The following is a 26302-nucleotide window of genomic DNA, read 5'->3' as shown; positions in this document are numbered from 1 at the left end:
ATTGCTAATAGGCTAAAATCCGGCAGTTCTGCCCATGCGTATACACAGCAGGGCGCACGCGCTAAGCAATTTTACACAAAACTATGCTATTTTACTCTCGGGCGAACAAAGCTTTTCAATCGCTCTGCTGATCGTAGTGTGATTGACAGGAAGTAGGTGTTTCTGGGCGGAAACTGGCCGTTTTCAGGGAGTGTGCTAAAAAATGCAGGCGTGCCAGGTAAAAACGCAGGAGTGGCTGGAGAAACAGAGGAGTGGCTGGCCAAACGCAGGGCGTGTTTGTGACGTCAAACCAGGAACTAAACGGACTGAGGTGATCGCAATCTAGGAGTAGGTCTGGAGCTACTCAGAAACTGCAATAAATAGTGGCAAACTGCTCTAATCAAGCTGGTAACAATCCTCAGGTGCTGCGGGAGGGGGTTACTCTAGACAAGTAAAACAAAAGGGATTTTTCCCACGCACTCTGCTGGCTGTTAGTAAGAAGAACTATATACTATGTAACACTTTAGTATTTCAATGGTGTGCTGCCCTAGGGTGGTCGGGCCTGAGCCGACTTTGTGGGGTCCAAGCCCTGGACTTATGCTTAGTTAGGGACCTCCAGTAATAGAGCAGCCGTGAAGTGGCCTGGAGGCTTATCATATCTTTTGCAAAACATATGTAACGAAGAGCTCTACATTTTCTATTATTGCATAGTATATAGTTCTTCTTACTAACAGCCAGCAGAGTGCGTGGGAAAAATCCCTTTTGTTTTTCTTGGCTACTCAGAAACTGCAAGGAAATCTTTCGTTAGCAATTGCTAATCTTTCGTTAGCAATTCTGCTATGCTAAGGGGGGGTACACACGGAGAGATCCGTGCTTAAAATCTAAGCAATCTTGCTAGATTGCTTAGAATTTAAGCACGGATCTGCCGTGTGTATGCCCTCCAGCGATAGCGATGCGCGGCCCCGCGCATCGCTATCGCCGATGCTAGATTGAGCTGCATGCAGGCTCAATCTAGCGAGTCGCTCACTTCACCGTTGTGTGAAGTGAGCGGCCCCCCGTCGGCTTTCCCCCTCGCTCAGCACATCGCGCTGTGCTGAGCGGGGTGAGAGATGTGTGCTGAGCGGTCTGTGTTAAGATCGCTCAGCACACATCTCTCCCGTGAGTACCCCCCTTTAGATACACTCCCAGAGGGCGGCGGCTTTGTGTTTGCATTTCTGCTAAAAGTAGCTAGCGAGCGAACAACTCGGAATGAGGGCCAATGTGTCATGGGCATTACAGTGTGTGGCATAATGTGTAAAGGGTGTTGCGGTTTGTGGCATAATGTATAAAGGGCGCTGCTATAAAGAGAAAAATGACAAAAAATGTAAGGGGCATGAATCAGGATTTTTATTTCCCCTGTTGGGATTATTATTATTATTATTATCCTTTATTTATATGGCGCCACAAGGGTTTCGCAGTGCCCAATTACAGAGTACATAAACAAATAATCAAACAGGAAAACAGCAACTTACAGTTGATGACAGTATAGGACAAGTACAGTGTAATACACATAGTTACATCAGCAGATGACAGTGGAATAAGTATCAGGTGGCAGAAGACTGCTGGATTTGGTGCAGTTGAAGATTATTAAAGTAAGAAAGGATAAGCACATGAGGGAAGAGGGCCCTGCTTGTGAGAGCTTACATTCTAAAGGGGAGGGGTAGACAGACAGGGGTGATACAGATGGGGTACATAGAGAGCGTAGAACAGAGGGTTAGGATGAGATTTGGCTGGGTCAGAATGTCACAGTCAGTATTCTGAACGCTGGCATCCCAACTGCCAGCATTTTATACCCAATGCCTCCAAAACAGTAAAATCGATACCACGTGTGCAGGAATTATGTACAGGTTTACATGAGTCCTATGGTACACTCTGAAATACACATTGCCCCACTCATTTGAAATTGGGGGACCTTAAATAAGTGTTTATTACCCAAACAAAGAATACACCAGATATTCAATACAGCATTATTAACCACATGCTTGTGTTATAGAGCAGGTATAATATTGCAACCTGTGGGACTACAAAGAAACTCTTACTACCACAAGTGGATTATTTTTTATCTAACACTGACTTAGGAAGATCTCTATATGAATGAAGTTGCAACACCTACACTATGTATACTGGAATCCTGTATAAGGTTGCAGGAGTTTAATAGTACAGTCTCAAATCCATATTGCCCCATTTATAGGAATTATTACAATATTGTGTACTATGGCGGATACTATATATGTAGCCCCCCCCCCCCCCCCCCCCCCCTGTAAAATCTGCCACCTCAGCCCAGTGAGCTAGATGCAGTCTGTGAGACGAAACTAGCTTCACTATGACTGGCAGTGACTTCCTATTGGAAGTCCTACCTGTCAGTCACCAGTAGGACAGGCAGTCCCATTGGGTGGTGTTTCCTCCCTCCACTTCCTGCCTAGCCAGCTTTTAAGGGCTGCAGCTGATGCAGTTCATAGAACCAGGGGATTGCGCATGCACACTGAAGCCATTACGTGTGCACATGTGCCGGGTCCTGGGCCTGTCAGCTCTGTTCCTGTCGTGCTGGGACAAGGGAGTTGGACTGTACTCATGGCAGACCCCTACCTAAAAAAGGTAGGAGCCGCGCTGATTGGGTCTGCTTGTATACTAGAGCAGAAATACTGCTAACAGGCAGGCTCTATTTGGAATTGAGGGACCATTACAAGCATCTAATAGCCAGATTGTGGTAGAAGATAACTGTATATAACGTATACAGAGAGTGCATCGGATATTGTGTACAACATCATTAAACTTCTGCTTGTGTTATAGTGCATGACATTGCCAATAAGCAGGCGTAATATTGCAACCCGTAGGACTACAAAGGATCTCAGATTACCACTAGTAGATTATATTTGAATGCAGACCCAAGTGGTTATTTAACCACTTACCTGGCATGGTCGCATCAGATGACATTCTGATGTTTGGAATCCATACAGGAGAAAGAAAAATCCTGATTCATGCCCCTTACATTATTTGTAATTTTTCTCTTTATAGCAGCGCCCCTCTTTATAACCCGCCCACCAACACATCCGAACGGGCACTCACCTCCTGTGCCGCGTGGCTTCTCCTCTATCAGCAGTGTGCTGCTGCAGGCACATCTGCTGTCAATGTCCCAGCTGGCTCCATGTCTCTTTATCCTCACTGATGCTGGGAGGAGCCAAGCAATGCCATGGCTCCTCCCAGCATCAGTGAGAACGGGGAGTCAGAGCCGCCCGTAACACTGAGAGCAGATGTGCCTGCAGCAGCAGCACACTGCTAATAGAGGAGAAGCCACGGGACACAGGTGTGTGGTAACATTAGTGTGTGGCTAGCAGGTAGCATATCCAGGTGCAGGGGAGGGGAGAGCCAGGCCCTGGACATGGCCGGGGTCCCGTAGCAACCACACTCCCTGCACCTACGATACCTACGCCTATGGTGACCAGTCAGATAGACAGTGTTAGCAGCGGCATGGAAGGGAAACTTCCCTCCACTGCTGCTGTCAGAGGGACCGGAAGGTCCTTCTGTCTTCCAGCACCCAGCCCCCAGTGTTGCCATTCTGTCAATCATTGGTGATCGGTCAGCACTGCAGGATCCCCAACTCCCAGACAATAGCAGCTGCTGGTAAGTGTAAATCATCGCCCCCAAGCCACCCCTGTTTACCTGGCAGCTGTCCGGGCTCTAAAAACGAAAGTCGCGATAGTCGAAATGTTACTGATGTTCCGATGGTCGCAATGTTCCTGCTTGATGATCCAGTGTTTGAAGAAAAAAATAAAAAAATAATTAAAAAGCAAACAAACATTTTTTTTTCACTAAAATTATTTTGGATAGGGTCAAGTTCATGTTCTTCACCTAATTCACTCATAAAAAACCAGACAATTTCTGAGCGTTTTTTGGGGAAAAAAATCGTGAGTTAAGTGGTTAAGAAACACTGACCTAGAAGATATTTACTGTATATAGGTTAAGGTGCAATTATCTACACTGTGTGTGCTGTAATTGTGGACTTGATTGTAAGGTTATAAGTAGTGATGAGCGGGTTCGGATCCTCGGAATCCGAACCCCCCCAAACTTCACCCTTTTTACACGGGTCCGAGGCAGATTCGAACCTTCCCGCCTTGCTCGGTTAACCCGAGTGCGCCCGAACGTCATCATCCCGCGGTCGGATTCTCGCGAGATTCATATTCTATATAAGGAGCCGCGCGTCGCCGCCATTTTTCACTCGTGCATTGGAAATTATAGTGAGAGGACGTGGCTGGCGTCCTCTCAGTTTTATTCAGGTGGCTGCAAATATCTATGCTCACTGCTTTATTGTGGGGACTGGGGACCACCAGTATTATATAGGAGGAGTACAGTGCAGAGTTTTGCTGACCAGTGACCACCAGTATTATACGTTCTCTGCCTGAAAAACGCTACATATCTGTGCTCAGTGTGCTGCATATATCTGTGCTCACACTGCTTTATTGTGGGGACTGGGGACCACCAGTATTATATAGGAGGAGTACAGTGCAGAGTTTTGCTGACCAGTGACCACCAGTATTATACGTTCTCTGCCTGAAAAACGCTACATATCTGTGCTCAGTGTGCTGCATATATCTGTGCTCACACTGCTTTATTGTGGGGACTGGGGACCACCAGTATTATATAGGAGGAGTACAGTGCAGAGTTTTGCTGACCAGTGACCACCAGTATTATACGGTCTCTGCCTGAAAAACGCTCCATATCTGTGCTCAGTGTGCTGCATATATCTGTGCTCACACTGCTTTATTGTGGGGACTGGGGACCACCAGTATTATATAGGAGGAGTACAGTATAGAGTTTTGCTGACCAGTGACCACCAGTATTATACGTTCTCTGCCTGAAAAACGCTACATATCTGTGCTCAGTGTGCTGCATATATCTGTGCTCACACTGCTTTATTGTGGGGACTGGGGACCACCAGTATTATATAGGAGGAGTACAGTGCAGAGTTTTGCTGACCAGTGACCACCAGTATTATACGTTCTCTGCCTGAAAAACGCTCCATATCTGTGCTGCATTGTAGTATATAGTAGGAGTACAGTGCATAATTTTGCTGACCACCAGTGTATAATATATAGCAGTACGGTACAGTAGTCCACTGCTCTACCTACCTCTGTGTCGTCAAGTATACTATCCATCCATACCTGTGGTGCATTTCAGTTTTGCACAGTTTGCTGACCACCAGTATATAATATATAGCAGTACGGTACAGAAGGCCACTGCTCTACCATCCTCTGTGTCGTCAAGTATACTATCCATCCATACCTGTGGTGCATTTCAGTTGTGCGCAGTATATATAGTAGTAGGCCATTGCTATTGATACTGGCATATAATTCCACACATTAAAAAATGGAGAACAAAAATGTGGAGGGTAAAATAGGGAAAGATCAAGATCCACTTCCACCTCGTGCTGAAGCTGCTGCCACTAGTCATGGCCGAGTCGTCTGCCAAGGCCGATGCCCAATGTCATAGTAGAGAGCATGTAAAATCCAAAAAAATAAAGCTCAGTAAAATGACCCAAAAATCTAAATCAAAATCGTCTGAGGAGAAGCGTAAACTTGCCAATGTGCCATTTACGACACGGAGTGGCAAGGAACGGCTGAGGCCCTGGTCTATGTTCAAGGCTAGTGGTTCAGCTTCACCTGAGGATTGAAGCATTCATCCTCCTGCTAGAAAACTTAAAAGAGTTAAGATGGCAAAAGCACAGCAAAGAACTGTGCGTTCTTCTAAATCACAAATCCCCAAGGAGAGTCCAATTGTGTCGGTTGCGATGCCTGACCTTCCCAACACTGGACGGGAAGAGGTTGCACCTTCCACCATTTGCACGCCCCCTGCAAGTGCTGGAAGGAGCACCCGCAGTCCAGTTCCTGATAGTCAAATTGAAAATGTCACTGTTGAAGTACACCAGGATGAGGATATGGGTGTTGCTGGCGCTGGGGAGGAAATTGACAAGGAGTATTCTGATGGTGAGGTGGTTTGTTTAAGTCAGGCACCCGGGGAGACACCTGTTGTCCGTGGGACGAATATGGCCATTGACATGCCTGGTCAAAATACAAAATAAATCACCTCTTCGGTGTGGAATTATTTAAACAGAAATGCGGTCAACTGGTGTCAAGCCGTGTGTTGCCTTTGTCAAGCTGTAATAAGTAGGGGTAAGGACGTTAACCACTTAGGAACATCCTCCCTTATACGTCACCTAGACCGCATTCATCAGAAGTCAGTGACAAGTTCAAAAACTTTGGATGACAGCGGAAGCAGTCCACTGACCACTAAATCCCTTCCTCTTGTAACCAAGCTCCTGCAAACCACACCACCAACTCCCTCAGTGTCAATTTCCTCCTTACACAGGAAAGCCAATAGTCCTGCAGGCCATGTCACTGTCGAGTCTGACGAGTCCTCTCCTGCCTGGGATTCCTCCGATGCATCCTTGAGTGTAACGCCTACTGCTGCTGGCGCTGCTGTTGTTGCTGCTGGGAGTCGATCGTCATCCCAGAGGGGAAGTCGGAAGACCACTTGTACTACTTCCAGTAAGCAATTGACTGTCCAACAGTCCTTTGCGAGGAAGATGAAATATCACAGCAGTCATCCTGCTGCAAAGCGGATAACTCAGGCCTTGGCAGCCTGTGTGGTGAGAAACGTGTTTCCGGTATCCACCGTTAATTCACAGGCAACTACAGACTTGATTGAGGTACTGTGTCCCCGGTACCAAATACCATCTAGGTTCCATTTCTCTAGGCAGGCGATACCGAAAATGTACACAGACGTCAGAAAAAGAGTCACCAGTGTCCTAAAAAATGCAGTTGTACCCAATATCCACTTAACCACGGACATGTGGACAAGTGGAGCAGGGCAGACACAGGACTATATGACTGTGACAGCGCACTGGGTAGATGTATTGCCTCCCGCAGCAAGAACAGCAGCGGCGGCACCAGTAGCAGCATCTCGCAAACGCCAACTCATTCCTAGGCAGGCTACGCTTTGCATCACCGCTTTCCATAAGAGGCACACAGCTGACAACCTCTTACGGAAACTGAGGAACATCATCGCAGAATGGCTTACCCCAATTGGACTCTCCTGGGGATTTGTGACATCGGACAACGCCACCAATATTGTGCGTGCATTACATCTGGGCAAATTCCAGCACGTCCCATGTTTTGCACATACATTGAATTTGGTGGTGCAGAATTATTTAAAAAACGACAGGGGCATGCAAGAGATGCTGTCGGTGGCCCGAAGAATTGCGGGCCACTTTCGGCATTCAGCCACCGCGTGCCGAAAACTGGAGCACCAGCAAACAGTCCTGAACCTGCCCTGCCATCATCTGAAGCAAGAGGTGGTAACGAGGTGGAATTCAACCCTCTATATGCTTCAGAGGATGGAGGAGCAGCAAAAGGCCATTCAAGCCTATACATCTGCCTACGATATAGGCAAAGGAGGGGGAATGCACCTGACTCAAGCGCAGTGGAGAATGATTTCAACGTTGTGCAAGGTTCTGCAACCCTTTGAACTTGCCACACGTGATGTCAGTTCAGACACTGCCAGCCTGAGTCAGGTCATTCCCCTCATCAGGCTTTTGCAGAAGAAGCTGGAGACATTGAAGGAGGAGCTAAAACAGAGCGATTCCGCTTGGCATGTGGGACTTGTGGATGGAGCCCTTAATTCGCTTAACCAGGATTCACGGGTGGTCAATCTGTTGAAATCAGAGCACTACATTTTGGCCACCCTGCTCGATCCTAGATTTAAAACCTACGTTGTATCTCTCTTTCCGGCAGACACAAGTCTGCAGAGGTTCAAAGACCTGCTGGTGAGAAAATTGTCAAGTCAAGCGGAACGTGACCCATCAACATCTCCTCCTTCACATTCTCCCGCAACTGGGGGTGCGAGGAAATGGCTAAGAATTCCGAGCCCACCCGCTGGCGGTGATGCGGGGCAGTCTGGAGCGAGTGCTGACATCTGGTCCGGACTGAAGGACCTGCCAACGATTACTGACATGTTGTCTACTGTCACTGCATATGATTCTGTCACCATTGAAAGAATGGTGGAGGATTATATGAGTGACCGCATCCAAGTAGGCACAGTCCGTACGTATACTGGCAGGAAAAAGAGGCAATTTGGAGGCCCTTGCTCAAACTGGCTTTATTTTACCTAAGTTGTCCCCCTCCAGTGTGTACTCCGAAAGAGTGTTTAGTGCAGCCGCTCACCTTGTCAGCAATCGGCGTACGAGGTTACTTCCAGAAAATGTGGAGAAGATGATGTTCATCAAAATGAATTATAATCAATTCCTCCATGGAGACATTCACCAGCAGCAATTGCCTCCAGAAAGTACACAGGGACCTGAGATGGTGGATTCCAGTGGGGACAAATTAATAATCTGTGAGGAGGGGGATGTACACAGTGAAAGGGGCGAGGAATCGGACGATGAGAAGGAGGTGGACATCTTGCATCTGTAGAGCCAGTTTGTGCAAGGAGAGATTGATTACTTCTTTTTTGGTGGGGGCCCAAACCAACCAGTCATTTCAGTCACAGTCATGTGGCAGACCCTGTCGCTGAAATGATGGGTTCGTTAAAGTGTGCATGTCCTGTTTATACAACATAAGGGTGGGTGGGAGGGCCCAAGGACAATTCCATCTTGCACCTCTTTTTTCTTTCATTTTTCTTTGCATCATGGTCCTCATTCCGAGTTGTTCGCTCGCAAGCTGCTTTTAGCAGCATTGCACACGCTAAGCCGCCGCCTACTGGGAGTGAATCTTAGCTTAGCAGAATTGCGAACGAAAGAGTCGCAATATTGCGAAAAGATTTCTCTGTGCAGTTTCTGAGTAGCTCGAGACTTACTCTTCCAGTGCGATCAGTTCAGTGCTTGTCTTCCTGGTTTGACGTCACAAACACACCCAGCGTTCGCCCAGACACCCCCCCGTTTCTCCAGCCACTCCCGCGTTTTTCCCAGAAACGGCAGCGTTTTTTCACACACTCCCATAAAATGGTCAGTTTCCGCCCAGAAACACCCACTTCCTGTCAATCACACTCCGATCACCAGAACAAAGAAAAAACATTGTAATGCCGTGAGTAAAATACCAAACTTCTTAGCAAATTTACTTGGCGCAGTCGCAGTGCGAACATTGCGCATGCGCAATTAGCGGAAAATCGATGCGATGCGAAGAAAATTACCGAGCGAACAACTCGGATTGAGGGCCCATGTGCTGTTTTCGGGACTATTTTTTTGAAGTGCCATCCTGCCTGACACTGCAGTGCCACTCCTAGATGGGCCAGGTGTTTGTGTCGGCCACTTGTGATGCTTAGCTTAGCCATCCAGCGACCTTGGTGCACCTCTGTTTTTCTTTGCATCATGTGCTGTTTGGGGACTATTTTTTTGAAGTGCCATCCTGTCTGACACTGCAGTGCCACTCCTAGATGGGCCAGGTGTTTGTGTCGGCCACTTGGGTCGCTTAGCTTAGTCACACAGCTACCTAATTGCGCCTCTTTTTTTCTTTGCATCATGTGCTGTTTGGGGACTATTTTTTTTAAGTGCCATCCTGCCTGACACTGCAGTGCCACTCCTAGATGGGCCAGGTGTTTGTGTCGGCCACTTGGGTCGCTTAGCTTAGTCACACAGCTACCTCATTGCGCCTCTTTTTTTCTTTGCATCATGTGCTGTTTGGGGACTATTTTTTAAATCTGCCATCCTGTCTGACACTGCAGTGCCACTCCTAGTTGGGGTTGGGCCAGGTGTTTGTGTCGGCCACTTGGGTCGCTTAGCTTAGTCACACAGCTACCTAATTGCGCCTCTTTTTTTCTTTGCATCATGTGCTGTTTGGGGACTATTTTTTTGAAGTGCCATCCTGCCTGACACTGCAGTGCCACTCCTAGATGGGCCAGGTGTTTGTGTCGGCCACTTGGGTCGCTTAGCTTAGTCACACAGCTACCTCATTGCGCCTCTTTTTTTCTTTGCATCATGTGCTGTTTGGGGACTATTTTTTAAATCTGCCATCCTGTCTGACACTGCAGTGCCACTCCTAGTTGGGCCAGGTGTTTGTGTCGGCCACTTGGGTCGCTTAGCTTAGTCACACAGCTACCTAATTGCGCCTCTTTTTTTCTTTGCATCATGTGCTGTTTGGGGACTATTTTTTTGAAGTGCCATCCTGCCTGACACTGCAGTGCCACTCCTAGATGGGCCAGGTGTTTGTGTCGGCCACTTGGGTCGCTTAGCTTAGTCACACAGCTACCTCATTGCGCCTCTTTTTTTCTTTGCATCATGTGCTGTTTGGGGACTATTTTTTTGAAGTGCCATCCTACGTGACACTGCAGTGCCACTCCTAGATGGGCCAGGTGTTTGTGTCGGCCACTTGTGATGCTTAGCTTAGCCATACAGCTACCTTGGTGCACCTCTTTTTTTCTTTGCATCATGTGCTGTTTGGGGACTATTTTTTAAATCTGCCATCCTGTCTGACACTGCAGTGCCACTCCTAGATGGGCCAGGTGTTTGTGTCGGCCACTTGGGTCGCTTAGCTTAGTCACACAGCTACCTCATTGCGCCTCTTTTTTTCTTTGCATCATGTGCTGTTTGGGGACTATTTTTTAAATCTGCCATCCTGTCTGACACTGCAGTGCCACTCCTAGATGGGCCAGGTGTTTGTGTCGGCCACTTGGGTCGCTTAGCTTAGTCACACAGCTACCTAATTGCGCCTCTTTTTTTCTTTGCATCATGTGCTGTTTGGGGACTATTTTTTTGAAGTGCCATCCTGCCTGACACTGCAGTGTCACTCCTAGATGGGCCAGGTGTTTGTGTCGGCCACTTGGGTCGCTTAGCTTAGTCATCCAGCGACCTCGGTGCAAATTTTAGGACTAAAAATAATATTGTGAGGTGTGAGGTGTTCAGAATAGACTGAAAATTAGTGTAAATTATGGTTATTGTATTGAGGTTAATAATACTATGGGATCAAAATAACCCCCAAATTCTATGATTTAAGCTGTTTTTGAGGGTTTTTTTTGTAAAAAAAACACCCGAATCCAAAACACACCCGAATCCAACAAAAAATTTTTAGGGAGGTTTTGCCAAAACGCGTCCGAATCCAAAACACGCCCGCGGAACCGAATCCAAAACCAAAACACAAAACCCGAAAAATTTCCGGTGCACATCACTAGTTATAAGGACACAACTGTAAATCCACATTATCACACTCATATTGATTAACACTACATTATGTTTGCATATGCACTAGTGCAGGAATACCGCCAATAAGCAGGCTTTATTCAAAATTGCAGGCCCAACCCGTTTTATCCCACCTATTAACATATAAACATAGAATTTGACAACAGATTAGAACCACTTGGCCCATCTAGTCTGCCCATTTTTTCCCATATTTTTACCTCAAACCTTATTTGATCCTTATTTCTTTGTAAGCATATCCTTCTGTCTATCCCATGCATGTTTAAATTGCTCTACTGAAGATTTGGGGCCAAATGTAATAGAGTGAGAGTTTCAAAAAGTGAGAGATTTGGTAAGGTTTTGCAGTTTATTTAAAGTGGCAATCATTTACACAGCAAGATCAACCAGGTTTTGCAGTGTAAATGATTGCCACTTTAAAAAAAACCTGAAAAACCTTACCAAATCTCTCACTTTCTGAAACTCTCACTCTATTACATTTGGCTCATTGCCTCCAGCATTGAATACAGTATTCTAGATGAGGCCGTATTAATGACCTATGCATTGCTTTGTTACATTGCTTGCCTGCCTTTAAGTCACCAGAAATAGTGACTCCTAGATCCCTTTCCTCCTCAATAGTTTCCAGCATAGTGCCACCATATTTAGCCTTTGGAGTTTTAAGACCCAGAGGTATGATTTTGCATTTTGTTGGCATTAAACTGTAATTGCCAGGCTCTTGACCATTCCTCTAGTCTACCTAGATCCTCAATCATTTGTTTCACCCCTCCTGGTGTGTCTACCCTGTTGCATACCTTTGTGTCATCTGCAAAAAGGCATACTTTCCCATTAATGACAATTGCAATGTCACCAATAAAGATATTAAAAAGCACCTGTACAAGTACCACTGGTAACATTTCTGTCCTGTGAATGAACTCCATTTACTACAACTCTCTGTTTTCTATCCTGCAACCAAGATATTATCCTTCAACCATCTTAGTATCCAATCCCAAGCTTTCAAGTTTATTAAGCAGTCTGAGATGTGGGACAGTGTCAAAAGCCTTACTAAAGTCTAGATAAGCTATATCCATGGCTCATTCTTTATCGATGACTTTAGTCACACAGTCAAAAATGTCAATAAGGTTTGTTTGACATGATCTCCCCCCAAAGAATCCATGCTGTGTGGGATCCTGTAAATTGCTGGATTTGAGATAATCTACAATCCTTTCATTTAAAAATGTTTCCATCAATTTCCCTACTACTGATGTTAGACTCATTGGTTTGTAGTTGTTTGTCTCTTCCTTGCTTCCACTTTTGTGCAGTGGGACTACGTTCAACTCTTTTCCAGTTCTCTGGAATTACTCCTGTAGCTAATGACTGATTGAATAATTATGTTAATGGTGCTACCAGCACCATTATGACATCATAATGCTATACCTCCTAACTATCCCACATTCAGTGGGACAGTTTCGTTTTCCTGTGTTCCACCCAAGGCGGAGGTGGGTGGGGGGAGTTAGTGGGGAGCACACACAGGACATCTTGAGAAGCACACAACATCTATGCACTGTACAGGGGAGAGCCTGGGGGCAGCCCAGCATCTCAGACAGTGCTGAGCTTCACTCACGGTGACATGTTTGGGGGGGGGGGGGGGTTCCGCAAGGTTCTCTCCCTTTTTTCCAGAGGCTCTGTCCTCTTTCATGGTCCTACATCAGCTTTCATCAAAGTTGAGAGGTATGTAATACATGCTTGTATATTAGTGCAGTGATACTGTCAACAAGCTGATACAGTTTACAATTTTTGGGACTGTATGTGAAAGCAGCTCAGTGAACTTTAGGACATTATTATAGTCCTCCTGATGTTAGTTGCTTAAGGAACAAGAGTGTCCAATTCAGTGATACATCTGTTACAGGAATGTTATGAATCCACATTGTTATGAGCAGCAAACAATAACTTTTTACATCTTTATATTAAGGAAAACCAGACAATGGGAGTTGTCCAGGTTTTTTAGCAAACTAAAAAAGTTAGCAATTGGGCAAAACCATGTTGCACTGCAGGTGGGGCAGATGTAACATGTGCAGAGAGATTTAGATTAACTAATTAGTTCAGTAGTTAACCCCCTACACACGTTTCTACAGAGAGCATCTGAACTTTTTTTGTATTGGACTTAGGGGGTAATTCAGACCTGATCGCTGCTGTGCGTTTTCGCACAGCAGGCAATCAGATCTGAACTGCGCATGCGTATGCACCCCGATGCTCCGGGATAGTGCAAATAAAACCCATCACACGGGCGATCGCAAGGTGATTGTTAGGAAGAGGCCGTTTGTGGGTGGCAACTGACAGTTTTACAGGAGTGTCCGGAAAAACGCAGGCGGGTTCAGGCGTTTGGAGAGAGTCTGACGTCAGCTCCGGCCCCGATCTCCAGGAATACATTGCAGTGGCTAAGTAAGTCCTGAGCTGAGCAGAGATTGCAAAAACTGATGTTTGTGCAGCTCTGCTACAAATGCGATCGCACTTTTCCCCTCCCCATGTAGGCGGCGACTATCTGATCGTAGGGCTGCAAATAACGCACCCTATTCTTGCATGTGACAAGATAAATTATTTTATTTTTCTGTGTGTATTTTAAGGTTGTCTTTGTTCCACTACAAGAAAAGTGTATAAAATAGTTATCATTCAATAAGGTGGAGCTACAAACAGTACCCAGGCATTATTAAACTATTATTTAAAACTAATATATACCATTGCTTTAAATTATACCTCCCACCATCACCCATTCCAGGAGGGACAAAATGCTCTCTACTTGGACTTCCTTCTTAATTTATGATTGTAATCACCTGTGTTGAAGTATCTTTCTTATCAATTAAATAGTTCAACACAGGTGATGCCAATCAAATAGTAAGTGTGAAGTCCAGGTAGAGAGCATTTTGTCCCTCCTGGAATGGGACATGTTGGGAGGTATGCACCATTGGATATACATCCCTCACCTTCCATCTGGGCCCCCCTGTTTTAAGTGCCCCGGGCCCCCCCAAGACTTAGTCTGGCCCTGCATGCACTATAGCTTCTGATATGGCTACTTTCTAATGGCATTTCATAACCAGCTTCATGTTTGGTATACTAATTTCATTTGGCATTGTCCCCAAAACATTATATGTATATTATTTTAAAAGCATAAAATGGGAGTATTAACTTATAGTATGCCCAACATCTTTGTTTTTCCTTTAAGTCACTGGTATGGCTCAGGCTTCTAAAGCTGGATACACAGTATACAATATATTGTTTGACAGCGCAATGTATTGTTGCAAACTGCATGTAAAATACATTGTGCCGCTAATACGGTTTTCTTATACAGATATTTGCCTCAGCATGTAATTATTTTCCTATGTCTTGCTACTGAAGGGAACAGGCAAGAAGTGACGTGGTGCAAGGTTCTTTACCAGTCGGACATGGGTATACACTTCTTCATTTGCCCAGGGTGCATGGTCTTTGGTGAGCTGGTATCCTGACAGTTCCTCCCCTTATTATGGTACAGTGCCGTAACTAGACATTTTAGCGCTGTGTGCAAGAAACAGCATCTGCGCCCCCCCATATCACATACATAACAGAGCCAGTACACACCATAGGGGTGTGGCAAACATATAGGGGTGATGGCTTAATGGGGAAGATAAAAAAATAATACCAATTCATATAACACTGTACATAAGTCTCCATTATTCTATTTATGCTGCACAGTAGCGCCACTTACACACATTACACCTGGTACAGCCCCTGTTGCACATTGCGGCAAGTAGAGCCCCTGTCACATATTACGCCAGGTAGAGTCCCATTTACACATTACTCCAGGTAGAGTCCCCTTTTACACAGTACGACAGGCAGAGTCTGCCTTTTACACAGTATGGCAGGCAGAGTCTCCCTTTTACACAGTATGGCAGGCAGAGTCCCCTTCTGGTGTTACAGTGCTGGGCAGCTGTGGCCAGCAATGCCCGATCCCACCCCATCCTCACTGCTGGAGCTTATACCCACCCCATCCCCACACAGTGAATGAATGCAGACAAACAACTGAGCCACGGGGTCACTGTCCTGAAGGGAAGGCAGTTGTCAGTGCTCAATGTAACTCCGGCGGACAGGGGTGATGGGGAGGGGGATTGGGCATTATAGTCTGCGTGGCTCACTGTATACTGCGGCGGCAACAGCATGGGTGGGGGGGATCGGGCAGTATTGTCCGCCGTTCAGTTTAACCTCCTGTCAGGGGAAGGGGGTGTCTGCGCTGCGGTATAAAGTCCCATTTACACATTACTCCAGGTAGAGTCCCCTTTTACACAGTACGACAGGCAGAGTCTGCCTTTTACACAGTATGGCAGGCAGAGTCTCCCTTTTACACAGTATGGCAGGCAGAGTCCCCTTCTGGTGTTACAGTGCTGGGCAGCTGTGGCCAGCAATGCCCGATCCCACCCCATCCCCACTGCTGGAGCTTATACCCACCCCATCCCCACACAGTGAATGAATGCAGACAAACAACTGAGCCACGGGGTCACTGTCCTGAAGGGAAGGCAGTTGTCAGTGCTCAATGTAACTCCGGCGGACAGGGGTGATGGGGAGGGGGATTGGGCATTATAGCCTGCGTGGCTCACTGTATACTGCGGCGGCGACAGCATGGGTGGGGGGGATTGGGCAGTATTGTCCGCCGTTCAGTTTAACCTCCTGTCAGGGGAAGGGGGCGCCTGCGCTGCGGTATAAGCTGATAATGTCGATATTATCTTAGACCGCAAAGCTATACCTCTAAATACACTTTTACTGTTGAGCCGCTATGGCCGCTAGACTTAATACACGTGCTACGCAGTCCCGCAGTGGTACGTACTTGGTGTACACACGCCGCGCTGAGTGTACAGAGTACGCTCAGCGTGCGCACACACAATGGATAACCTTTAAACCTTGTTAATGATACAATGTAATGATACGCTTATACTTTAAACCCTTAACAGCAAAGTACTGTGATGATGTAATACCTGTAAACCTTAAGTAGCGCTGGCGATACAAAGTACCCGCAGTGCGTACACCTTATACAGATTAATCTACTTTAAAGCCCAGACAGGAAAGTGAAAACACAACACTGATTTGTAGTTGCAACCACAGGGTTCTAAGGCCTCAGTGGATTAATTCCAAAAGGTAAAAACAATACAAATCATACACTACAGGCTAACAAGTAAATCTAAACAGAATAATGGCTACAGAGAATGTACATACGTGAGAATGTTCGCAAGCGCAACCCGAGTCGGTCCTCCGCTGGTCATACAGATAGCGTTCAGAGTCTTCTGACCGGCCAGGCAACAACGTTCTTTTTATACACAACATGCATACACAATACAATGGTCACTGTAATCTCATTGTCCATTGGACACAGGGATATGTCTCTTCATTACAGCAAAGGTCATAGGTGGATTTGAATAGGTGGGCAATGTCTTTCCCCAACTGCTCTTGTGGGTGGTATCCTCTGGATTCCCGCCGCATACATAAAATACAGTAAATACAGTTAATGTTCATATTCTACTTTTGTACAGAACTATACGCAGGAACAAGCGATCTTTCTATAACTAACACCGGAATGTTACCCTCAAAATACCCTACAGCTGGATACTAGATTTCACCTTCCAACCTTTATCTGACCCTTCCTATCATGCAAAGGCGAATCTCTCTGTCCAGGAACTGTTTAAACTATTAATACTCGCTGACATGGTCTAGGGGAACTATATCTATAATGTACACTATTTGGGTTAAATATGTAATGTTCTAATAACCCTCTATGTGCTCACAAACTCTACCGTAAATGCGCATACCACGCGCTAAGGTGCATGGCCGTGAAAAGCTCCATTACGCAAATTGCAGCTATGCGCACGCACGGCAGAGCGAGTGCACGTGCAGCGGGCATGTGCATGGGGTTAGTACAAGGCATATGCATTACAATATTTTTCGACTTTAACAAAGCTCAAGGCAGTGGGGATGGGGTGCGATCGGTCATTGCTGCCCGCTGCTGCACAGCACACCGAAACTATGGGTGTTGCCGGCGGTACTGCACCCACAGTGAATCTGCGCTGTGTGCAAGGCACCGCCGGCACACACCTAGTTACAGCTCTGTTATGGTACCACACCAGCCACCTATGGAATACTTATAGCTTTTTTGTAAGGTCAAACCTAGAAATAACAACAGAATATCAATAGATTTTATTGAAGTATTTATCTTGACTTGACTTGTATGTAGCCATGAAATGTCCATTATCTTTAGCCTAGAGGCAAAATGCAACTGTGTACTGTTCTGCTGATTCTACACACAGCATAAAACCTGCGTTGTAATTAAGCTCAGGCTTGTGCCAGAAATGTATGTATTAATTTGCATTAACAAAGCTCAATTACAATATATAAATGTTTAAACTCATTTGTTATATGATGTTTAATGGGAGCTAATTTTACTTGTTGCAGGAGGCCGTGTGAAGACTTGGAAAAAACGATGGTTCATTCTCAAGGACAACTGTCTGTATTATTTTGAATATACAACGGTGAGAACAGTGCACAGCTGAAGGAACCAAGGTGGACTGAGGTTCTTATTCAGAGACGGACGCAGATTGCTGCATACACAGCCAGATCCGCGTCCATCTCCTCACATGCTGGGGGCCGTCCAGCACAGGGCAAGGGTGCCCAGTATGTGTGATGGGCTGCCTCCCGAATTAAGGTTGACCTCTGGTTTGTCAGGCAGTCCGATGCTATTTTTTTTTAATTGGAGCGGCTGTGTGTGATGTCACACAGTCGCCCCGAAACTTCCCCCGGCCTGCCCCCATTCTGTCCATCATGGCCTCCCCCAGTGCGCATCGCCACCCTGCAAACACCCGCCGCTGTCAATCATCTTGCAGCCGCATTCTTACTGTATGTGGCCGTAAGGAGAAGGATCGTGCACGAGCACTGCGGCCAGTGCGCGTGCACAGACCAGATGGACACGGCTGCTGCTACGGAAGCGCGGCTGCGACCATCTCTGAATCAGCCCCTGAGTCTGAAAACAGAAGGGGAAGTGTTAAGATCAGTCTGACTTCTTTCTTCTTCCAGGATAAAGATCCGCTTGGAATAATTCCTCTGGAAAACCTGTCTGTTGAGCTAACAGAAGACTCCAAGAAACCGGTAACTATAATTAGTAATGAGAACAAGGGGAATCTTCATTGATGTCTGAATTAAAAAACAGTTTTAAATCATTAATTTTTGCTGTGATACTGAAATCGACAACAACATTTACTAAGTAGTAGGTTGGCAATATCCGCGCGATAGCAGCGTTTTCCTGGTGGGATCCATGCCATGCTTGTCATTTTCACAGCAATTTTGCCAGTGGGATTGAGTTGTATTTGCAGCCGGATCGGGATTTAGAAAACGATGGACATTGACAGCAGGTTTACAAAACAGAATTGAATCCAATGCTTAGGAAAGCCTGTATTTTGGCCCCCAAACTGACAGCCCATCGCTTTCTAAATGTCGGCCATCCCACCACTTGGTACATTTACCCCATGACTCCATCTACTACTATGTACTTATATACATACAGTTCTCTGTTTTCTATTTTTGGAGTAGTTTGGAACAATATGTAATTTTTAGATATTAAGCAGCTTTACTCAAAAACGGAGTTGAGGTGGCAGGGGATTTTAGTGCAAAGAAATTAGGAGTGAATTATGCACGTCATAAGGTGTGTGCACATCCTCACATCTCCTCCAACCCAATGGACAGCAGGCCTAAGTCAGACATGGAGGCAGTTGTGAAATTGTGCCACTCTTTCCCCCATAAAATAAACGAAAGGAGTGCTGATTGGTTAAGCTTCGGAAAAATGGTAACATGTAACATTTTATTCACATGAAAGATAAATAAATAAAAATACTATATGCTAATCTATATAAAATAACAGTTTATAATAATTTCCGGTGTATATTATAACTAAATAATGGTGTATACTATAATTAAATAGTGTACACCAGAGGATCCCAAACGCGGTCCTCAAGGCACCCCAACAATCCAGGTTTTAAGTATATCCATGGGACAGCACAGATGGTTAAATCAAATTGACTGAGGTACAGATGTTTCTTTATTCACTTTTGCCATGATGCAGGCGGAGCCACCAGGGAGAAGGAGGCAGTACTACTGGGAGGAAAAGGAGGCAGCACTACGGTGGGGAGGATATATCTTTGTGCAACCCCTCCCTCCACACAGCTCGACCCCCGCACCCACACATAACCCTCTGACGCTGTCACTACACTGTGGGGAGAGGGGGTTAGGTTTAGCCACACCCCAGGGAGGGGTAGGGTTAAGCCATGGGGTGGGGAGGGGGCTTTAGGTGGTAAGGCTGCTGGAAGGCTGCGGAGGGGGGGGGGGGGTTAGGTTTAGGCTGTGGATAGGGTTGGGATTCTAACTATCAGGATGCCACGGTCGGTATTCTTACTGCTGGCATCCCAGCCTCTGGCAAATAAAACCCAACACTGTCAGACGAAGGGAGAGAGAAAGATAGAGAGGGGAGCAAGAGCGAGTGTCAGGAAAGAAATACATAGATACATAGAGAGAGAGAGAAAGAAAGAAAGAAAGAAAGAAAGAACGAAAGAAAGAAAGAAAGAAAGAAAGAAAGAAAGAAAGAAAGAAAGAAAGAAAGAAAGAAAGAAAGAAAGAAAGAGGGTGTCATGGAGAAAGATGGAAAGACACAGTGCCATGGAGAGAGAGAGAGAGAGAGAGAGAGAGAGAGAGACTACCTGAACAGCACAGCTACAGGTCCCTCATGGGGGTGGTGCTTCACAGCATTAGACCACGCCCCCTAATTGGCCATGATTCACGGTAGTGCACTGGTGTTGGGGGAGCAAGACAGAGGGGCTGTACAGCCACATATTGCTGCCTCTGCTTACTCAGCCTGTGTGCCTGCATTAGTGCATTGCACGGAGGTTGTGATGTGCGATCTTTCAACTGATCACACATCGCTCCTCCTGCAAGTTGGCAGCGGTGCCTCTCATGTTTAGGGGGGGCGAGCTACCCCCTTGCAACCCCTCCACCCCCCGTTCTGATGCCTCTGGTGCCACATAGCATTTCTGTACTGTCAATATATAATTTCACCATCAAAGAGAATTATACTGATGCATTTCTCTGCCATTTCTACAGTGGTTCATCAGGGGACAGACATTGTTTTAAACCGTAGAATGAGCCATTATTATGTGTTTCTGAAAATCAGTGCTCCATTTGTTTTTGATTTTTTATGATGATTAGTATTTTAGGGATCCAAATTATCCCGCAGAAGCCACAGTGTGTGTACCCTTGATTTGTATTTTGTATTTATTCTACATTAATGTCATTACCATCAGCAGTATTTTATTATATTAATTTGATAGTTAATCACACTTGAGTCCTTCCAAATGAAACCTCAAACTAAAATAAAACTTGAAGGATGTTTTTGGTAATTTGAGCAAGTTAATTCTAGAGGCTTTAAGATATTTAATTTATAAGTAATTAATAGATAATTAAGTGTTTTCATTGATTGGTTACATTACACAGCCGGTTTTTACTCAGTGTGGAGTTATAGTACACAGTTATTAAATGAATAATGATAAGAACAGCAGCTATGCTCTTGATCTATAGTTGTCTTGTCTTTGTGTACCTAGTACTGTTTTGACCTTCATGCAAGGGGGCAAACTGTTAAAGCCTGCAAGACTCAGGCAGATGGGAAAAAAGTGCAAGGAAACCATCAATCATACCACTTGTCTGCTGCAAGTCATGAAGAGCGAGAGAGCTGGGTGCAAAGTCTCAGGTCAGTTTTATATAGTATCTGACTAAATAAAGAAAAATGTATTTGCCTAGGTTTGTGTAAGACACTAGAAGAAGAGGTGTTAGCCGGGAAAACTGAGGTGCACGGCTTTTTGCAGAAGTGTCGGTTTCCGCTTCCTTGGGTGTAAACAATAGAACTCCAGAACATAGATTGGCAATTAGCCTCCTTTAAGGGTCCAAACACTCTGAAAGTGAGCCTGAAGCATGACTGCTCCCCGACCTCTGAGGCTGGGGTCCATCAGCATTCAGCATACAATGCCAAATGTTTATGGGCCTCCCGTTACTAAGGTTATATGCCCTCAAGAGACTGATGTACTCAAGGGAACTTAATGAGGAGCTTGTTGGACAAAGACAAAGTAAGTCTGAAGCATGACTGCTCACCAGTCTCGAAGGCTGGTACTGTATCTGTCATCAGCATCTAATCCAAAATTGTAAAGGACCTTCCTTGACTAAGATTTCCTGCCTTCATCCACCAAACAAGAGACAGATGTGCTCATGGGGGCAAAATGAAGAGCTTATTGGATAAAAAAAAATGGTGTAAATTGTTCCACTCTGAAATTATCTCCATCTGATACTGAACTACATCAAAAATCAAGGCCCTCCAGATCCCTGAAGCCAAAAAGAACAGAAGTCCTTTGGAGTTGTCTGAGAGATCTAACTACTCAGATCAAAAAATACCAGTTAGATTAGTACCTCAGAGAATGCATGGTACGGGTATGGAATGCTGGAGCACCTGTTATGGCTGTACTTTTTACAGGTTCTGCACTTATATGTGAGCAACCGCAAAGGAAGAGATACATAAAGAGGCAGGGGAACTCCCCCAGACCTAGTTTCAAGATGGCTGCCATACTCAGGGATGGTCCCCTCAACCCAGTTTGGTCTCTAGTGAAACCTTTCTCAGGCAATAAACCCCAAATGGACTGATCTATTAGACCTATCTTAGTCCCTAATAAATACAAACCTCAGGAGCCCACTGTGATTATTAGAAAAAAAACACCTTTTGTGACCTACCTAGGGGCATGCCACCAGTTGCGCAGTAGTGTTAACCTGACTCTTTAAGTACCCAGCATTGGGAACAGGGAGGAAGGGGGGGGGGGGGGGGGTGTCAGCCTTGAAAGCACCTCTATGGTACCTACAATCCCGGCTCCTAAACTCTTACAACCACCAACGCTGTGTGGGGTCTCAATAATACTCAGCTAGTAGCCACAAGGGGATGCAATCAATGTGCTGACTGTTGGGATCCCAGCATTCAGGAGACCGATGCCGCCGGAATCTCAACAGCCGGCATCCAACCGACGGGCAGAATACCGACACCTGCCCGTAATTCACACTCGGTTGGTGGGTCCACGTCAGCATCCGAGTGGGAATAGAACCTGTGGTGAGCGAAGCTTGCCACTGGGCCCAATGCATGGCAAGTGCAGCGAGCCCGCGAGGAGACTCGCTGCCTTGCTGCCGGTATTCCAGCAGACGGTATGCCGCTGTCATTATACTGACAGCCGGCATCCCCTCTGCCAGTATAACATACCGGATCCGCCACAGGGCCAGTCAGGACAGTCTTTTTATATATATATATATATATATATATATATATTTTTTTTTATGATCAAAGGCAAACCCCCACACTGCATATAAAAAGTGCCTTCAGTAGGCATGGGATTATAGGGGTGGGAGGCCTGCCACGGACAAATCTTCTGATTTAAAGTACCCATACTACTCAAACATATTTCCAGTGTCCCCCAATGGAGGGCTAAAAAGGTAATTTGTTTATTAAGTGTTGATGTACTGTATTTAATTTATAGTGGATGGAAGTTTGTTTATATTTTGGAGGAAATACATCTGTAGTAATCACACCAGTTTTAGGCTCGTTGTTCATCGGAAAAGCTTGCCAGCTAGCAGCAACTGGTGAGTCTCAAATCTCTGTAGGAAGAGGAAAGTGAAAGAACTTTCACATTCCTTTATTACTGCAGGGCAAAGAGTAGTGACAATCGATGGCTCCATCATAAATGTTCGATGGTTTAAACCCATTGATGGTGAGCCATAGATGGTTTGTGTTTTGCACACGCACAGTTGGCACTTGAGCATGCGCAAAACGCATTTGTTTCACCAACGATTTTATGCTGTCAGTGGCTGGCCATCAATGTAAAAAACACTCACCATAGGCCTCTGACCATTGGCTGCTCAAGCATTGAGAGTGATGACCAACCCAGGGGCAGAGGTATCAAACTCCTAAAGAAGACAAGTGGAGAAGCTGCCAGGGGCGAATTTAGGTGGTGAGGCCGCCCCGAGGCACAACAGTAACAGCAGCCCCTCGTCTGTCTAATTTTATTATTTTATTGATTAGTTATAAGCCCTCATTTCAATTTCATAAAATAAGAAAGAAAAAAACACTAACTATATATTTATTTATTTTTCATTATGTATACATACAGATGGAACTGCACTCATCCAGTGCGGCTCCATCGGCCTAGCCCCACTGGGAGTGCACAGAGATGAATAGTGAATGGGGCGCGTCTCCATCAGTGTCTCCGTCATGGACGCACACGCGCCCCGGATGGAGACTCTCTCCCATTCTAGTGAATGGGACCCTTCTTCGTCACAGGCACGCGTGCACATCGGGATGGAGACGCTCTCTGCGTTAGGCGTGCGCACAGATGGAGGCACGACTAGCGTGGCTCCATCTGTATTTACTAAGTAGGACAACTTACAGGGGCAGTCTGTGCATGTTCTACCCATTTACACTCCATTCAAGATGGCATATGGTACAGTACACATACCCTCCAACATTTTACACATAAAAATCGGTAGAAATGAGAAAAGGAGCGTGGTCACGGGTAAAAGGTGCGTGGCTACGCCGCCTTTTCCTATACTTTCAATGGAAGTTTGGAGAGCCAACAATCGGTACAGACCATAAAAGAAGGTACTGTAGCTGCCAAAAAGGTACAGGTGGAGGGTATGCAGTGCAGTGGAAACATTTTGCAGTTACTGGTACATTTCGGGCTGACAGTACCAACACAAGCATCCAAGTGCTGCCCCTAAACAAGTGCCGCCTCTGGGCACGTGCCTCCTGTGCCTAATGAGATATTCGCCACTGGAAGCTGCCCGTATCAACCAATTAACTTCTAACTATCATTTACCATATCAATTCTATAATCAAGCTAATTAGTTGCTAGAAGTGACTTCCTCACCTGTGCTATTGGGGTTTGATACTTTTGCTCCAAGAAAATGTCTCTACTTTCTTTTTTTATTCTGTAAGCAAGTCTCACCAGCTTTCTTTCTTCAGATCCAGCATTTCCTGGAATCCTTTCTACGACACTGTCTCAGTCCATAAGAAAATATTGGCAATCAAGAAGGATCACTGAGAATGGATAAAGAATATTTGTACTTAAAATGGACAAGTGAAATCTGTACACAGGGATAAATCCAAGGCAAAGCGTAGTGGGTTTCCTCAGTGTTTGGACCTTGCCAGCAGCCTCTGTTGGTAGGCTTCATACATTTCCAGGTTATTGACAAGCTGCATGTGGCCATGTAGACCAGAGACTTCACATTTTGCAATGGCTATTACAAGCAAAACCTCAACACGATCCTGCATTGATAAGTAAAAATAGTATACAGTAAAATCTGTGTTGTAACCTCTAACATATAATCCACATTAAAGACACACCTGGAGTTTGTAGCAAAGTGATAAAGACACCAAGACGCTAAGACAGTGCTGCCTTAGCAATAGGACTGTTCAATCATTAAAATATAACATATGAGACAAAAATGATTGTACTAATTTTTCAGTGTTATCTCACACAATACAGGGATACTCAACCTGTATTGCTATGCTGCAATACAAAGGGAAATGTGTGAAGGAAGTTATTCTACCTATACTGGGTGTAATAAGTTTCTATACTGTATGTGTACTAATATATCAGAATCAGAATCAGTTTATTGCCAAGTATACCAGTACATAATACACAAGGAATTTGTTTCCGATGACCACAGCTCTCAGACAAGATACAACACATGACATAACATAGGGAAGAGAAGCATGACGGGTACTTGAATACATGTTACGTGTATGACATGAAATGGGCTAGGCAATTGTTGAGTTAACCAAGATAGTTGCTTGGGGGAAGAAACTGTTCCTGTGTCTAGCAGTTCTCGCCAGCCTCAAGCTGTACCGACTGCCAGGAACAGGACGTGAGCGGGGAAGGAGTGGTCATAAATGATCCTTCCCGCCCGCTTTGTGACCCTTGCCTGATAGATATCCTCAATTGCTTCGAGGTTTGTCCCTATGATTTTTTTCCGCTACCTTTACGATTCGCTGTAGTCTGTTCCTGTCGTGGGTTGGGGCCGAGCCAAACCACACTATTATCGGTGTGCAGAGAACAGATTGAATAATTGCCGAGTAAAAGAGGATCGGAAGTTCCTGCGACACTTTGAACTTCCTAAGTTAGCGTAAGAAGTACAACCTCTGCTGGGCTTTTTCCACAGTGCCATCGATGTTAGACTTCCACCTCAGATACTTGGCTATCGTGGAGCCTAGAAATCTGAAGGATTCTACCACCGTCACCGTTTTGTCCGCAATTATTAGTGGGGAGAGTGTAGGGGGGTGCTTCCTGAAATTAACATTAATCTCAACCATTTTTGATGAATTTAACTATAGATTGTTTGTGCTGCACCAGGTGACTAGCCTCTCAACCTCCTTCCTGTAAGCAGACTCCTCCCCATCCGTAATGAGATCAATTAGTGTGGTGTCATCCGCAAATTTAAGGAGTTTCACAAATGTGTCTGCGGAAGAGCAGTCGTTGGGTGTAGAGAGAGAAGAGGAAGGGAGAAAGAACACACCCCTGATTCTGATCCTGTAATAAGTTTCTATACTGTATGTGTACTAATATACTAACATACACTGAAGTATTATGTAGAGTAAATGTTCTAATAAGGAAGGATGTCCATCCAAGTTCTGTAAAGGGTGTACTGTATATATATTTTTTTATTTTGTGTCACAATGTACTGTATGCATTACTTATTGTGTACTGCCATGCTGGTGAATTTCAAAATAAAAAATACCATGTAAGATGATATTCCGCAGCTATAGCACTTATGACCAGCAGAGGTCATCCAACACCATAATACTGATGGGAAATACTTAATTGTGACTATTCTATTCTACACTTAAATCAGCACTGCTCATGAACTCTACAGGCATATTCCACAGCTAAAAAAGACGACTTAGCAGGATTACAAGTTGGTGTCTTATTGATGTGAAAGGAGCGAGAAACATGTTATAGACTTGTTGATATATGGGATGCCAATTAAAATGTGCAC

General features: G+C 45.3%; 1 protein-coding gene across 5 annotated transcripts in view; it reads left to right on the top strand.

Annotated features, from left to right (window-relative positions):
• CYTH4 (cytohesin 4) overlaps window positions 1-26056 on the top strand; it is a 310041-nt gene extending 283985 nt beyond the window's left edge. For all 5 annotated transcript variants that reach the window (XM_063940648.1, XM_063940652.1, XM_063940650.1 and 2 more), the window contains 4 exons: window positions 17639-17715; window positions 18257-18328; window positions 20827-20972; window positions 24270-26056. In XM_063940648.1, the coding sequence (XP_063796718.1) occupies window positions 17639-17715; window positions 18257-18328; window positions 20827-20972; window positions 24270-24348 (374 nt within the window). In that variant the 3' untranslated portion in view covers window positions 24349-26056. The remainder of the gene's footprint in view (window positions 1-17638; window positions 17716-18256; window positions 18329-20826; window positions 20973-24269) is intronic.
• Window positions 26057-26302: the final 246 nt, after the last annotated feature.

This window comes from Pseudophryne corroboree, chromosome 9 (genome assembly GCF_028390025.1).
Source record: "Pseudophryne corroboree isolate aPseCor3 chromosome 9, aPseCor3.hap2, whole genome shotgun sequence".
NCBI classification, from domain to species: Eukaryota; Metazoa; Chordata; class Amphibia; order Anura; family Myobatrachidae; genus Pseudophryne; species Pseudophryne corroboree.
The sequence above is the reverse complement of the archived record's forward strand: the minus strand, read 5'-3'. Positions and strand labels throughout refer to the sequence as shown.